Below are 15,195 nucleotides of genomic sequence, written 5' to 3'. Positions count from 1 at the left end.
TTTAACAAGGGTAGTAATTACTCACTGGCATCCACCCGGGCCCAGCCATAACGGGATGCAGAGTACGAAATACGCAGCGCAGGTTTTGTCTTTCTTTTGAGGCGAGCTCAAAGAAACCGGCAAGTAAAAACGCGGAAACTCTGGACACTTCCGTCCCCTTACCTCCTACCAGCGCCAGCCACTAGCTGTTCACAAATAAATGAGAGAATAAACATCTGGAAATTAGCGCCGGCCTAGAGGCTGACCACTTTTCTAAATACAGTTCGCACCGCTCGTATGTCAACCGACCACAGCGACAAGCCCATTCACACTGCGACTCGTTTGGCCGTTTTGCTCGAAAAGCGAAAGTTGCAAATGGCAGCATTGGTTGAAAAGTGACAGTCGTAGGCCAAGCGCATGCTGTTCGATTTTTTTTTTTTGTAGATATGTGCGATTGCGAGTCTGACCGCTTACCAATCAGCGGCGCTGCGTAGGTGGACAGAAGCTTGTTTCACATCCGGCTTCACGTTGTCGGCAACAGTCAACATCGACAACTCCCTTTCCGAACGAGACCAATTCGGGAAAGCGACCTGCGGGTTGCCGTTGCAAGGGTGAACATCGCTGCAATCGAGCCTCTCCCTTGTCGCAAGCGACAGCCGGTCGCACGTCGTTCGGGACTCGCAAGTGTGAATGGACATCCCTCGCACACACGGAAGCAACATGTGACATCCCCATCTTTTTCTTTAACTCACTCACTGCATATTCAACACCCCCATCCCCGTTCCGTTGTCCTTAAATGTTACGGCACTCTCAACTTGTTTGAAAGTCCTTGGATAAACCTTTTCCGAAAAATTCCAGCCTCTAGGTGTAAGTTTTGAGGAGTAACTCTAGAGGGTGTAAACTTTACACCCGTTGCTTGAATGCACTCGACAGCGAAGTGGTCGTTGTAACGCACCCATTTCCGAACCCGACCGCGGCGGCCGCGTTTCGATGGAGAGAGACGACGCAAAAAGCGCCCATGTGCTGTGCGATGCCAGTGCGCGTTTAAGATCCTTCAGGCCCGGTCCAAGCAATACCTCGTTTGAAAATAGTATAAATAAATGTTTTATACCACCACCCTGAGGTGGTCGAAATTATTCCGGAGACCTCCACTACGGCACCTCTCTCTTTCCTCTTTCACTCCCACCTTCCTTCCTTCCTTCCCTCGCGGCGTGGTTGAGGTGTCCACCGAGAAGTGAATCAATTACCGCGCCTTTCATTTCCTGATAGGCAATCGTTTTCTTTTTTAACGTGCCCATTCGCTCGGAGTAGGCATTCGCTGCCTGAAAAAGCCTTTTTTTCTTTCCTTCTTTGAGTCGCGTATGACGCCATCACCTCACGACTGCCACTGCAATTCTTTCGTTGTGAGTAGTTGTGAGGTGCGGCTCGCGGTTCCCTTCCGCATGGGAGTCGCTCTCATGAGGATGGGTGTCACGGCTTCAGCCAACCTTGAACGTTGCGAGGACGGCGGGCGGCAGTGCCATATTAGCGGAGCTGTTATTATTGTTCCCATTGTCTCGCGCAAAACTAGCCGATCATTACGCGTGCTCTAAGGGCTCCGCCGCCCGCATTTTCTGTTGGATCCTCGCCGTGCTCTTGCACACGTTCGTCTATATACTTGGCGCCTCAATGCGATCCACTGTTCGCTAGGAACGTACGGATAATTTGCCACTACGGCTCTATCACCTGCCTCCACTTCCGGTTCGCGCGTAAAACACGCCTATATATATATATAGGCGTGTGTCGTTCTAATATCTGGCCTGGCGCCCAACGTGCACCTCCGGTCCTGGCTGAACGAAAGAACGAAAAACGAAGATCGAGTCTTCTTTGTGGTTCTGCCTCGCTCGGCCGAGAGGAAACGGGGGTGAGGGATATCTGCCGTGATGCACGTGGGTCCCTCGGAGAAAGCGGAGAGCTCTGTAATTTGGCCCATTCATGGCCAAGGTGTCCGCTGTTGAGGGGTTGCCGCATGCGTGCAAAGCACCCGACCGGCCAAGGCGAAGCGAGCAAAATGTGGCAAGAAGAGAGGAAGTGCCTGCAATGCGTCGTTCATTTCTTTCGCTGTTAAGGGGAGAGGGCGCATACGTGCGCGACGTGACAAAGGGAGACCCGCGAGTGCCGTCGACGACCGCAGAGTCAGCCGAGCGTGAAAGAGAACGCCGCAATCTTTGCCCTCTCATATGGAGGAGGATGTGGCAGCGCGGCGCCATTACTCCCTACTCCCCTTTTGTTTTGACGCGTAACTGGCTAAGTGCCGACTGTATGGACTCCTTAGCGTGGCGGAGCACATATTCCGCTTTCTTTATTTTTTTTCAACAAAACTCGTTCTCTCTCATCTCTGGCGAGACGGAAAGTTCTACGCAGTTTCTTTCTCGGCGGTTCAGAGAGAAGAAGGCGCAAGCAATCTTTGCCGCCTGCATCACGACTGTAATATGTGCCAAGGGAAAGAATGTGTGTGGTGTATAATGGAGAGTGTAAGCGAATAAATGCTACACAATCCATTCACCTTTGCAATGTGACATGTGTTGCAAGCCCACGGTCATTCTGGCTTGCCTTCTGCCATTTCTGGGTTGGCGCATCACTTTCCTTATATAGACTGGCCAATGCACTAAGTTCACTCTCATTTTGTGTGCAACCTTTTCTCGTGATCTCTTTATCATTCCGCGCAAAAAGAGTGGTCCGATTGGGCATTCCAGTTACATTCAGTTGAAATCAAAGGACTTAACAGGTCATACAATGGACTCATGAAGTATCCAATTGGGTAGCCCAGTTGTCCTTCCTACTTCCAGGTGGGCAATACAATTGGTTCTATGCTTCCAATCGTATCATCAAATTGGGAGGTCCAAATGGAATGTCTAACGGGGCATTCCAGTTGGACATTCCGATGGCAGCTTCCAACTGGGACTTCCAGTTGCAGATTCCATTTGCAAGGCAATCATTGCTCTCTGCAACACCAAACAGCAAACTAATTAGGCTCTTGTAAAAAATATAATAGCAGCTTAATCTGCTCCGTTGTTTTCCACCATCACCACAGTCGTGTTTAAATAATTTTGCTCAATGGCCAAGTGTCACTGCATGCAGCTCTGGAGAACAGTGCAACAGAAGATTACACTTTGGTGTTGTGTCACCCCTTCATGCTTGTAGTGTTCCTATTTATGGAGTTTATTGAAGTTTCGGCAAATACAGGTTTGCCTTGGTACCGAAGCAAAAGGTGACATAGAACTTGCCTGACTGGGCCTTGGGCATCAGTTGACATGTGCAACAGACCAAGCCAGCAGGCACGCAGCAGCAAGAAATAGTGGATTACAGCTCACGGATGTTATTCAGATACATGCGATAATAACCAGAAGCAGCAACACACGAAATGGTTTAAACATCATATAATTCTTGCCTGTGGCCCACTTGGAGCTGCCACTTGAGTTGGGAGTTGGGATCTTCTTATAGGTCTTCCAATTGGAATCTCCAATAGGAGTGTAACATGCCAATTTTTTCACAGTATCGCTTGACCATCGACCTGCCGGCATGTCAGCACCTTATCACAGCACAGAGCGGCGAACCAAGCGAGAATAAGCGCTCAGCTTGATTTTTGCAAGGCATGTAGTTGTAATTTCAGTCCCTTTATAAAAATAAAGGCATAGGGCAGAATGTCATCTGCAAAAATAATTTTTCTTTTGCACATTAGTATGTCTCCCACCTTCTATCTTGCACAACTAATTGGGAGCTGTACGTTTTGTGAATGTTTCCTGCCTGCATAGTACCCAATGGGTGCAAATGGAAGAGTCCAGATGACTTCAATGGCTCCATCCCAGGCAACCATTTTAGATCCAGAAGACATTGACCTAATGTACCCCCAAAATATTTAATGTACAGAGGAAATGACCACACTTTGTCCATTCTATGTGTAGGAGATCTCTATTGCATGGACATCTACAGAATATCACCAAATTTTTCGGACAGAAATTGTGATGGCAGTTGGGCAAAACACGCATGCATGAAAAATATTTGTGGTCCTCCTTGCATATTCTGCAAAGCCAAAGCAGAAAGAAAATTTTTGAAATGCAATAAGCTAATTGCAAGGGAAACAGTTCGCTCGGACAGGTGTGATTGTTCGAACAGTTTATTGATTTAATTATTAGTATCAACACTACCGTGGCAGTCCAGTCAAGCAATCAGTCATACTCGCAACACTAAGCCCACAACCAGTTTGAAACAAAAGCTTCATGTAGTTTATCGACGAGCTGCACACACGCACACTTGGTGGTGGCATTCAACGGGCTTATATATTTTCCACACATGGCCTTCCTGTTAGCGCCAGTGTCACTTTCCAGTCGAGCGAAGTTATTTCAGTTAATTATAAACTTGTGACGGCAGAAACGAGAAGGCCAAGTAAACATATCATGTTGCTGATACCTTTTGTTTGAAATGCCATATTAGTCGGCTGTGCTGCCTTTGCGCGAACATTATGCAGACCCGTTAGGTGGAAAAAAACGTGCTTCTAAAGAAGGCGCCTTTCTGAGCCTCATTCATGGGGCTTCTTAGTGCATATATAGTAGCATAAACCGTTTGGAAAGCTTTCTGGGACACATGCAGTCGAGTTCCCTGTGCTGGTACAGCGTGCGAGCCTGCCTAATTTAATCGTGTCTAATTGTGAACATTCCCAGAAAATCCACTGTTAGAGTCTCAGCGATGTGCACAAAGTAACATTCTGACCATATCACAAAATGCAAGTCGAATGGATGTCCACTAACAGATTATCTCTTGTAAATGCTCGCACGGATGTTTCATGGGTCTCTCAAAATGATGTTTGATATTGAGACCATTTGTGGATACCCTCTAAATATTTCTGGTTCTCAGGGATTTGTGTGCTACTTTACAACTGGAAAATTCAAGTTGGTTTAAATTGAAAATTACCAATTGGAACCAACAGTTTTTTTTTTTCACTGGCATGTTAGGCTGCTTTTGTGTTTGCACATTGTTGGTTGCTAAGTGTGTCACATGACCAAAATTAAAATTTTTTACATAGTTGCCAGGAAATTGTATTATTCTGAAACAATATTAACCATAAGAAAAACAGTGTAAATCTATCGGATACATGTATTCTCGCATGAAAATGGAGGCACTATTTCCAACCGGAAAAGCAATTTTGGAGTTGAATTTCTAGCTGGAGTGGCTGGAATTTCAATTCTAGCTGGAAATAGAAATTTTTCAACTGGAGCAAGAAATATTCCAGCTGGACACGATTTCCAATTCCATAAATGAAAATGGAATTTTTCAGCTGGAATTGAGTGGCTTCCAGCTGGAAAGCATTCAATTCAGCATGATTTCCGGTTCTATAATCCAGCAGGTAGTGAAAACATTTTCATCTGGGCTGCTCGAGATTTTGAGCGTGCGATAAATCATGCGAGCTGCACATCAATATTACACTGTATGTGGTAGTGTAGCATAATTCTGCTAATCACGAACAAAAAAAAATTATTAGTGGGAGGAGGAATTTTGTTTTGCTTTGCACATAGTTTCATAGTTTCCCTACATTCTAATGCTGTTGCAGGTACCAGTACTTTCTGCAAGTGAAGCAAGACATCTACCACGGCCGCCTGCCCATTAGTTTTGACCTGGCTGCTGAACTTTTCGCCCTAGCCATACAGTGTGAGTCTTAACGTAAAAAATAACTGCTTTTTTGCAATTTCTGCTGGGCGTAGTACAGCGTCTGTGTACTTTGATAAAGTCATTGTGCATATCAGAGCAGCGGTGTTTTTTTTAGGAAGGTCAGTGAACACATTTATAATGTCTTTAAATATAAAGCAATGAATGCAGCTGAAATGAGGAGATTTGCAAATATCAAATAGTATACGGGTATAAGGTTCCTGCTCATTGCATTTTAACCACTTATGTGAGCAGCTCTCACCGTTGCCTTAGAAGATTAAATGAGCTGAAAGCAGGAGATGTTGAGTATAGTATATACTGTCAGAATTATTTTAGATTGGAATATATTATATTAGAATTACATTAGAATATAGTGGTAATGTATGACCAATTCACATAGTTACTGATGTGATAGCAAGATGGCGTCACTCTGCTTTTACTCTCCACACCAAGAAATTGCCCTTTAGGTGCTAATTAAGTCCTGAAAACCCTACCTCCCACATCTGCTGAGCTTAAAAAACAATCTCGTTTATTCAACAGCTGAGCTTGGTGACTTTGATCCAAGGAGACATCAGCCTGGTTATGCTTCAGAGCTGCGTTTTCTGGTGAATCAGACACCGGAGCTTGAAGAAAAAGTTGCAGAGTTGCACAAAGGACTAAGGTAACTATATATGTTGGTAAGCTAGCTGCTATTCAAAGTTAAATGGCGGCTACTTTCAGCATGTTTTTTATTTAGCGAATTATTTCTTCATAACCTGCTTGCGTCCCAGCAAATGAGATTAGGTGCAAAGAGACGCACCCTGTTTTTTTCAGTCCAAAACACACTGTCTATATAAAAATGTCACTGAAACCACCAAATGTGGGCACATTATTGAGTATTGTCTCATGCATTTTGAATGTGCTTCCATTGTAATGTTATTAGCACTAAATGTGCCAGTTGTGCTGGCATTTTTTGATGTGCTCAAAGGCATATGCAGAAGAAAAAGCTACAAAAGTTGTCATGTTGCAAACGGTCTGTTTGAGGCATTTCTCATGTGTGTTTTTTTGGTAATAGATGAATTTGCACTGGGAATTTAGGCAGTAATTGTCACTTTTCTGTCACATGGGTCAATATATGAAGGCCATTGACAGGAGCCTTGATAATGCTACGTAACTCGTATGTTTGTTGTTATCTTGTGTGCTTGCAGTGTGAGGCATACACTCTGTGAGACATGCACTCAAGCTTAAACAGCTTTGGGGTCTGCAACTGCAGGAGTAGTACAATTAATGCATACAAAAATGCTTATTATACATATGGTCACATTCATGCAGCTACACCAGGTCGATTCCAAAATCTCATAAATATGCATGAACTCACTAAGTGGAATTATCTTTTAAGAGCACCTTCAAAAACAGGAACTAAGAATTGGAAAAAGTTGTTTATTGGAATCTTTACGAACCTTACTTTATTTAAGGTGCAATTAACAGTACCACCATGGAATTCACTAACAATGAAGTTATATATATTAACACTAATAGTTGTTGCTAACATATCTTAATTTGGACAAGAGAAAGGCATGCAAAATCATGCTTTCAGTTCTGTTCATTGGCACCGAAGAATAACTCTGTAAAAAGTTGCTTGCTGCATGACCTTGCATTAATTTTGTTTATTCCTAAAATTCTGCAGTCCTTGCTTCCAGAGTCTTCATGCAGCTGGTTTGCATGCATATTGACAATATTGTTTGTGAATTGATTCGGAGATGTAAAAGTGAATTATAAACACAATCGTGAAACTTATTTCATGCACCAGAGGCCAAGTGCCCGCAGTTTCCGAAATGAACTTTCTCGACAAGGTCAAGTGGCTGGACATGTACGGTGTGGACCTCCATCCTGTTATTGTGAGTGAAATTTATATATTTTTCAGTTCTCTGATGACTGCATGGCTGCAGGTTCCTTTCTTTTTTCGCATGTAATGTGGATTCCATTTTTATTCTAGGGTGAAGACCACACCGAATACTTCCTAGGGCTGACTCCCAGTGGTGTCGTAGTGCTGAGGAATAAAACCAAAGTTGGCAACTATTACTGGTGAGCTGGGCTCTGATGTACAGGAACTGGCCATGGTACAGCTTGCTTATGCCACATTTTCCAGTAAAAAAAAAAGAAAAGAAATGTACAATTGGACACACTTGAAAACATTTGGTTCCACTCAGTCCTCCATTGGATCCAAATGAATGTTTTAATAATGTTAATTAAATACATCACCACTGCATAATGAAAGAGGAGGGAGAATAAAAATGATTACCGATTGATAAAGTTCCTACCCCATTTGCATGCGATGGATCATGTCGGCAGGTACATTCTCAGTACACTTTCTCAGTGTGCATATGGAAAAAAAAAAAAAGAAAACTCGCAACAAAACGCATAAGCACGACATCAACATAAAGACACAAGCATCATTGTGTGGTGAAAAAAAAAAATGCGGGAAAAACCCAAAGAAAGCATGTTATAAAACGGTTGCTCTATATGAACAGGTTAATAAGTGCATAATAACAAAGGACTAGGAAAGGGAGGCTTCATGGAGAAAGCAGTTGAGCTTCGAATGGCTAATGCTCTTTAAGTCAATGCTTGCAACAATTAATTTTTTACGGAGTGATGGAAGTTGATATGTTACCATTTGGTATCCATAGTTTGTTCTTCTAATCATATTTTCGTGATTAGTTTGGATTTTGCCATTTTTGGGAAAGCACGCATTGTATCTTTTTTATTACTACTGTAGGCCACGCATCACCAAAGTCTATCACAAGGGATGTTACTTCATGCTTCAAGTTCGCGACAAAACGGTATGTATGACTGCATGTCCGATTTTTCTTCATTTATACTTCAGTTTGCAGTATATCTAGAGACCCATGTACTGTGCGATGTCTGTTCATGTCAAAGAACCCCAGGGGTCGAAATTATCTGGAGCCCTCCACCAGGGGCATAGCCGCCTCCCCCCCCCCCCCCCCCCCCTCGAAATTTTTTCGAACTGTCACGCACCGCTGACCAAAACCACCACCGGCGCCGGAAGTCATTCTGGATTTTGTCACCTACAGTATCTTTTTCAGACTAGAAAAGACATTTTGGCGCGAACATTGATAACTCGGGTTGGATTTTATGGCAACACCCATGCACCTGGAGTCATGTAACACAAGGGGCCCCATCCTAGCACAAACTTTCAAGGGCCTACCGATGGCTTGCTGTTGCGACTAAAATTTCGGTGCAATTACTCGCAATACATGACCGGTGACAGCTGCTGCTGCGCAGTACACTGGAATGAAGGACAGCGTCATTTAGATTTTTCTCTGGCCGTTGCATATGTACAAAAATGTAAAGGTTCTTGAACGACAAACATTCATTGAAATATTTGTCCTCTACTTGCTAATTTCACGGCCTTAACGTTTTTCATATCAGCGGCATGCACTGCTTTGCTGGTTCCAAACTGATATAGGCTTCGTGTGATATTTTCTTTACTTATTAAATACGCAAAAACATAGAAGCATTGGTATCAGTTATGTCTACCATGAGTGAACGATAAGGGTTAGTTTGTATGACATGATTACAAGACATAAAACTGAGCACGGGACAAGACACAAAAGAGAAGCAAACAGGATGAGCTTGTCCTGTTTGCTTCTCTCCTGTGTCTTGTCCCCTGCTCAGTTTTATGTTTTGTAATCATGTCTGCCATGATTTTTAAGACATACAAATACATTCTTTTATTTAAAAAAATACATATTTCACTTGTCTAGACAGCGCATAGTGTTATCTAATACACAATGGCATTGTCAACGGCAATGGCAATGCAGTTATTGTTGCGTTTGATCCTTCCACAAATTCTATGAGGAGGCCGCGCTGCGACATGAGCCCCCCCGAACAAAATTTCTGGCTATGCTACTGCCCTCCACTATGTTCCTCATATCCTGAGTTGCTTTGGGACATAAAACCCCATGAACCAAACCAAACCAGTTTTCAGTATCCATACAATATCTGTACTATGCATCCTTCTATTAATTTCATTATTCTCATTCTATTAAACAGTCTTTATCTTAACTATCAGCTGCCTTTCTGCTTGTACAGGATTGATCAGAAAAGACGAGAAGAACTCTTTCATTAGAGATGTTGGCTATATGGCATGGCATTTATTCCTATCTTTCTGTTGCACCATTTGGCAGAGTGATGACAGCACGTATGGATTTGAGCTGGCCACCAAACAGGCATGCAAGCACCTCTGGAGATGCTGTGTCGATCACCACTCTTTCTTCAGGTATGAATTTTGCTCTTTTCCTTACATTGAAATTGCAGTGCACCGTCTGGGTTTATGCCTCACTTACTTTCTCTTTATCTTAGGCTTACACAGACATCTGAAAATCCCATAGCATCTAAGTACTTTGGATGGGGAGGAAAACTTCGAGTTAGGTTGGTGCTATCTTTTCTTCTCTTCACAAGTGTGTCACAGTTTCTAGAGCTTGGTAATGCTATGGCTTTTTGCATGATGACTAACAGAGTTTTTTCATTTGTAAAAAAAATGTCATTAGATTTAGTCATTGGCACAAGTGTATGTAAATGGGTCTCTCCTTGCTTTCTCTTTAATCGAAACAAAGTATGTTAAAGTCCAAGCCAAGCCCTTGAACTTTCATTTTACAGAAACTTTGCATGCACATATCACTGCATTAACGAAAGTATATGTTTTCGTGGTATTTGCACGCAGCATAAGTACAAGCAGTTTCGCACACAAAAAGGACCATTTTTCACCTTCGTAGTTTAATGGACGGTAGAGCTATATGTTGTTCAATATATCATCCTTGCTTCTCAGCATTAGTGTTCTGTGAAATGAAGGAAATTATTATTGTCGTTACCACCCATGTCCAAGTGGTCATTTTGGTAAATGAAAATATATATTTATACCATCAGTGTTTACTTGTAATGCAAGCAGCTGCAATGCACCATGGCACTGTGAATAGCTAGTATCTATGTCTTCATTACTCTGGTGAACATATTTATTAGCCCACTTCCAACTGGTAGCACCAAATTTCTTCTGGATCTCACTGCTGCTGTTTCAGGAGTAACAGTAATCCACTTTTTGCCAGTGGCCTTCAGGTGTTTTCACCTGGGAGCCAAACAGCGATCCAACATCATTTGTTATCCAATTATTACCAAGTCATTTTTGTCTCTCATGTTTTGTTTTCATCTTCTACACTTTGTGTCTAGCACACGGAGAGATCGGCCAAACCCAGCCTCTTTCAAGGTACAACCTCGGCCACAACCAACCTTTGTACGAGTGCCAAGTAGGAGGTATCAGCGACGACTTGGACAGCCTGACGGTGCTGATGGTATTACCACCTCATATACTGATGGTTCAGTATTTTGAAGTGAAACTTCTCTCTTTACTCGGTGTGAAATCTTGGCATTAGGCGAATGCAGGATACAATGAATTGTGTGGGGAGCTAGAGTATTACTGATGCAGTGAGTGTTACCACATTGTTTAGGCAAGTGCAGTGATGAACCAGTAGCGTACAGTGGCAAATTTCACAGTGCAGCAGAAAGAAAAGCAAACAAATTGTTTTGTTCCTTGCTTATATTGCATACTCCTTACTTTGCAGCAGGAACTCAGCTGAAGGAACATGAAAAGCATGTGATCGATCACAGGAATGGAAGCCATTGGGCGCACTCAGCTCTTCTGTACGTCTCCGCACAATCTGCTTCTTTTTCTAATTACTTGCATCATGATAACAGTAAGCATTTAAATCGTAAAAGGTTGCATAAAACACACTTCTGGGTTTCTGTGCAGGTCGCCATCATCTACGTCACTTCATCACAGTTCTCCTGTGCCAGCCACTTCAACGCCAGTGACTTCTGGTAACCAGTCATCTTCAGTGCCACCTTGGGAAGATCCAAAGCAAAGGTATAAATACGTGCATGTGGTAGCTGTTCCTATAGTAGTACCCATTTACTTGCACGAGGATAAAGTTAGCTGGTAGAAAATATGAAATGATTTCTTTATTGCATAAATAATTTGGTAAATAAGTGATATCGCACTTAATCTTGAATGCTTTAGGCACAGTTTCTGCATTCCAGCTTTGTGACTTATAGTATATGAACGTTGCGCATGAACTGGATGTGACATCTGTGGTTAAATGGCTGTAGAGCAGAAAAGTGGAAAATGAGGCAGCTTGCCAACAGACAGATTTTGATTAAAACTTTTACCTTGCTGGTAAATTTTTAAGTATACTAATGCACGTACATTATACACTCTCATTATTCAAACTTCAAGGGACCAGAGATTTTTGTTTGAATTATCAGAAGTGCTCCTTAACATGATCTAAGACTAAATGTGACTTGCTTTATGGACATCTGTGCATACAAATAGTAATTTAGAACTATTTCACTATATAAACATAGCTAAACCCTTCAGCACAAAATAAAATATGGATGAACAGCACTGATGTCGTTACTCAACCAGCAGTCTCTGACAGGTTGCATGGTTGAAAAAAAGGTAGCAATAATGCATTGGTTTCCCAATAGAGTAAGACCACATTAATTGGGACCTCAAGGAACTGAAAAAAACAGGTTCGAATTATTTGAAATTCTGATAGTCGAATGGCTACAAAAAACTTTCAGAAAACAGTTTTGCAACGCAGCAAGTTTAACTGATGAAGAGACAAGCAATGGTCGTCTGCTTGAAAACTGCGAGGCAGTTAAGATTTTTCACAATTCCGTCATGGTGTACTGCATGCCCACTGTTGTGAACATCAAATCAGAACTGCACCAAATAGTAAGGCCTTCTGCGGCCTCCTTCACAGGTACAACACATGCAGTTGCGGTGGAGCCACCACTCAACGAGCAGCTTGTGATGACCGCGCATTTTCGGCACACACAACCACGCGGATGGAAGCGAGGGCAGGTGCACATTTGCACCGGAACAGCGCAATGCCTAAAAAGAAAAAAAAGACAGGTGACACGTCAGTCAGCGTCCAAAACGGCGCTCAGCTGGTCTTGCCTCCCTGATGCGTGGCCGATGACCGATATCATCGCGAGCTGGTAGCGAAGCTCAGAACGCAGAACTATGCGGCTACGGGGAGACAGCGATCGACACGGCCCCCCTTTGGACCGCATCTGAGTTAACTGGTTGGAGGGGCCGAATTTTCAGCTCACGCAGTGCTGCAAATCGGACGTATCCGACTTTGGCTGCCGCTTTTTCGCGGAATTGGGAGTGTTGGAACAAGCCAAAAAGTTTGAATTAAGTGAATTTAAGAGAATCCACAGTACAAATTAAGCAGCATTGAAAACATAGCCAGTCAAGAAAAATTTTGAAATTTGTTTGAATTAACTGAAAGTTCAAATTATCCGAGCTTGGATTATCACGAGTCTACTGCACTTTTTCTGCAGTTTTCAAGAGCTGTGAGGAATTTCCACAAAGCATAACTGTAATCATTTTGTCTAGAATGATGGATATATATATATGGTTTTACATTTACACAATTGTTAGGTAGTTAAAGGCTTACTTGCTATAATGCTGTTCACATATGCAGCATAGAATCGCATATCATCAGAGTCATTCGCTCGTGCTTACCACCCTGTGCTTCTTGTACCTGTTTTGCATAAGCTGATAATGCACAATGGTTTTTTCTGTCAGGGGTCTTTATTCAAGTTCAACAAATCCTTCTCCACGATCTGTTCGAAGCTCTGGCTCCAGGCATTCCCACTGCCGGTCATCATCTAATGAGGGCGACTGCAGAAGACGCCGGTAGGCAGAACGTGTTTCATTGTCCATCATCATCACCACCATGAGATTCTTCAGCTTAGACAAAATTTATGTTCTGATCAAGAACAACTGGCTCAGGAGAAAGAAAAATGGCTGCAAAATTCTTCAGCTGATGAGCCATTGTTCTGCTGTACTATTATTTTAGAGGGACACAGCAGGTCAGCTTTGTTGAATTACTGTTCTCAGTAAAATGCGATTCCCTGGCTTTTTCTGGATATATGTTCGCATATGTCTGGCAGCAAAACACACATATTGTCATAGAGAAGATTGGATTTAAAAATACTCCTGCCAGTCAATTTAAACTCGCTAGGTTCTTGCTGAAAAAGACAGGTCACCACCATTTTGAAGTGGATGGCAGTTCATACCCGTCAGGATCTGTGCAGAAAAAAAAAAAAATAGTGTGAAGGCAACACCTGTGTTTATTTAGTTTTTTGTTTTTTTCTAGCTCATAAAAACCTCTTTTTTGGTTAGAGCGATTCCTTTGTAATTAGAATGTGGTACCCTACCAATACAGGCCTACCGCTATGTGTCCAGAATGTCCCTTTATGTTCACACGGCTAGGCAACTTGTAAACCAAAAGGGCAAGAAACTAACAACACCCAAACACAAGAACTTGTAATTAGTGCTCTTTGAAATGCCACACCAAAAAGTGCTTTGGAATTTTACAGCACCATGCATGTTAAAAAGTAGTAATGAAGCAGTTTTGGTTTGGTTATTCTGCTTTAATATTGTGCAGAACTGAATAAAGCCTCTTTCACTAAAACTAACTGAATAAATTTGAACTTGCCGCATGCCAGCTAACTGTGGTAACAAAATGAATGAAAAACTTTGAGACAGACACATGCATACCTATCATAAACCTAACAACATACAGTGCTCATGATTGCAGAATCCATGCGAAAAGGTCGGGGTAACCCTGCTGTTTCAACCTGTATGCAGGCATCGTAGCCGACGAGGTTCGGACAATGAAAGCGAAGTGTCCAAATCATCTCGAGGGTCCCGAACGTCCAAGTGTTCAAGAGCAAGCAGCGGAGGCTGTCGTCACAGGTGTGTGGCTCAAAACTACTTCCCTCTTGATTTAGGTTATGTTGTGTTTTACTCATTCTTGTCCTTGCACACCATTCAGTGGCATGAAGTGTGGGCAGAATAATTGTTTCGACTCTAAATTAAAGTGCAGTAAACCACTTTAACCTCCACAGTAGATAGAGGGCAGGGAAGATGGGTTTCTCGACAGCACAAAATGAACAAGTGGTGAAGACAGATCTTCATGTTGAAACATTGGCTAGCAGACTGAGGCTTCTCATTTGCCCCTTGTTCATTTTTGTGTTCTTACTTAACTTATTCTGGTTTAATACCTTCACACCAAAGTTAGCGACCAAGTTTGACTCCTGCTTTTCTGAAATGTACAGTGGAAGTGGAGTTTTGGTTATTACAATGAAAAATGAATCAAACTTGAATGTTGAATGTGATGCGTTTTTTTTTTTACCTATGCCGCATGTGTAGTAACTTTCATAGCATTTCAATTATCTATATAGTTAACTAAATGCAGATGATATGTATGAGCCGCACACAGTAGGCATTTTTCTCCTGCCTTTTCACTTATTGCTGAGCTTTGCAGCTGCATTAATTATTTTTGTGAGGGTACGTGGATATATCCACAGCATCAGAGAGTACAATGAATGCTAGAACAGTGGACACGCGCGGCAAAACCTTGGGCGTTTAATGCGTTCAAAGGGTTGCACAGGAGAGCCTCAGGC

General features: G+C 42.5%; 1 protein-coding gene across 3 annotated transcripts in view; it reads left to right on the top strand.

Annotated features, from left to right (window-relative positions):
* The window catches only part of LOC144126065 (band 4.1-like protein 4), a 96,065-nt gene that overhangs the window by 67,410 nt on the left and 13,460 nt on the right, over nt 1-15,195 (top strand). For 2 of the 3 annotated variants that reach the window (XM_077659973.1, XM_077659971.1), the window contains exons 5-16: nt 5,567-5,664; nt 6,202-6,322; nt 7,451-7,538; nt 7,637-7,725; nt 8,417-8,480; nt 9,849-9,940; nt 10,024-10,092; nt 10,885-11,006; nt 11,277-11,355; nt 11,465-11,578; nt 13,310-13,420; nt 14,378-14,485. In XM_077659973.1, coding sequence (XP_077516099.1) covers nt 5,567-5,664; nt 6,202-6,322; nt 7,451-7,538; nt 7,637-7,725; nt 8,417-8,480; nt 9,849-9,940; nt 10,024-10,092; nt 10,885-11,006; nt 11,277-11,355; nt 11,465-11,578; nt 13,310-13,420; nt 14,378-14,485 — 1,155 coding nt within the window. The remainder of the gene's footprint in view (nt 1-5,566; nt 5,665-6,201; nt 6,323-7,450; nt 7,539-7,636; nt 7,726-8,416; nt 8,481-9,848; nt 9,941-10,023; nt 10,093-10,884; nt 11,007-11,276; nt 11,356-11,464; nt 11,579-13,309; nt 13,421-14,377; nt 14,486-15,195) is intronic. The other variant, XM_077659972.1, reaches the window with a different exon arrangement.

This window comes from Amblyomma americanum, chromosome 3 (assembly GCF_052857255.1).
Source record: "Amblyomma americanum isolate KBUSLIRL-KWMA chromosome 3, ASM5285725v1, whole genome shotgun sequence".
Lineage (NCBI taxonomy): Eukaryota > Metazoa > Arthropoda > Arachnida > Ixodida > Ixodidae > Amblyomma > Amblyomma americanum.
The sequence above is the reverse complement of the archived record's forward strand: the minus strand, read 5'-3'. Positions and strand labels throughout refer to the sequence as shown.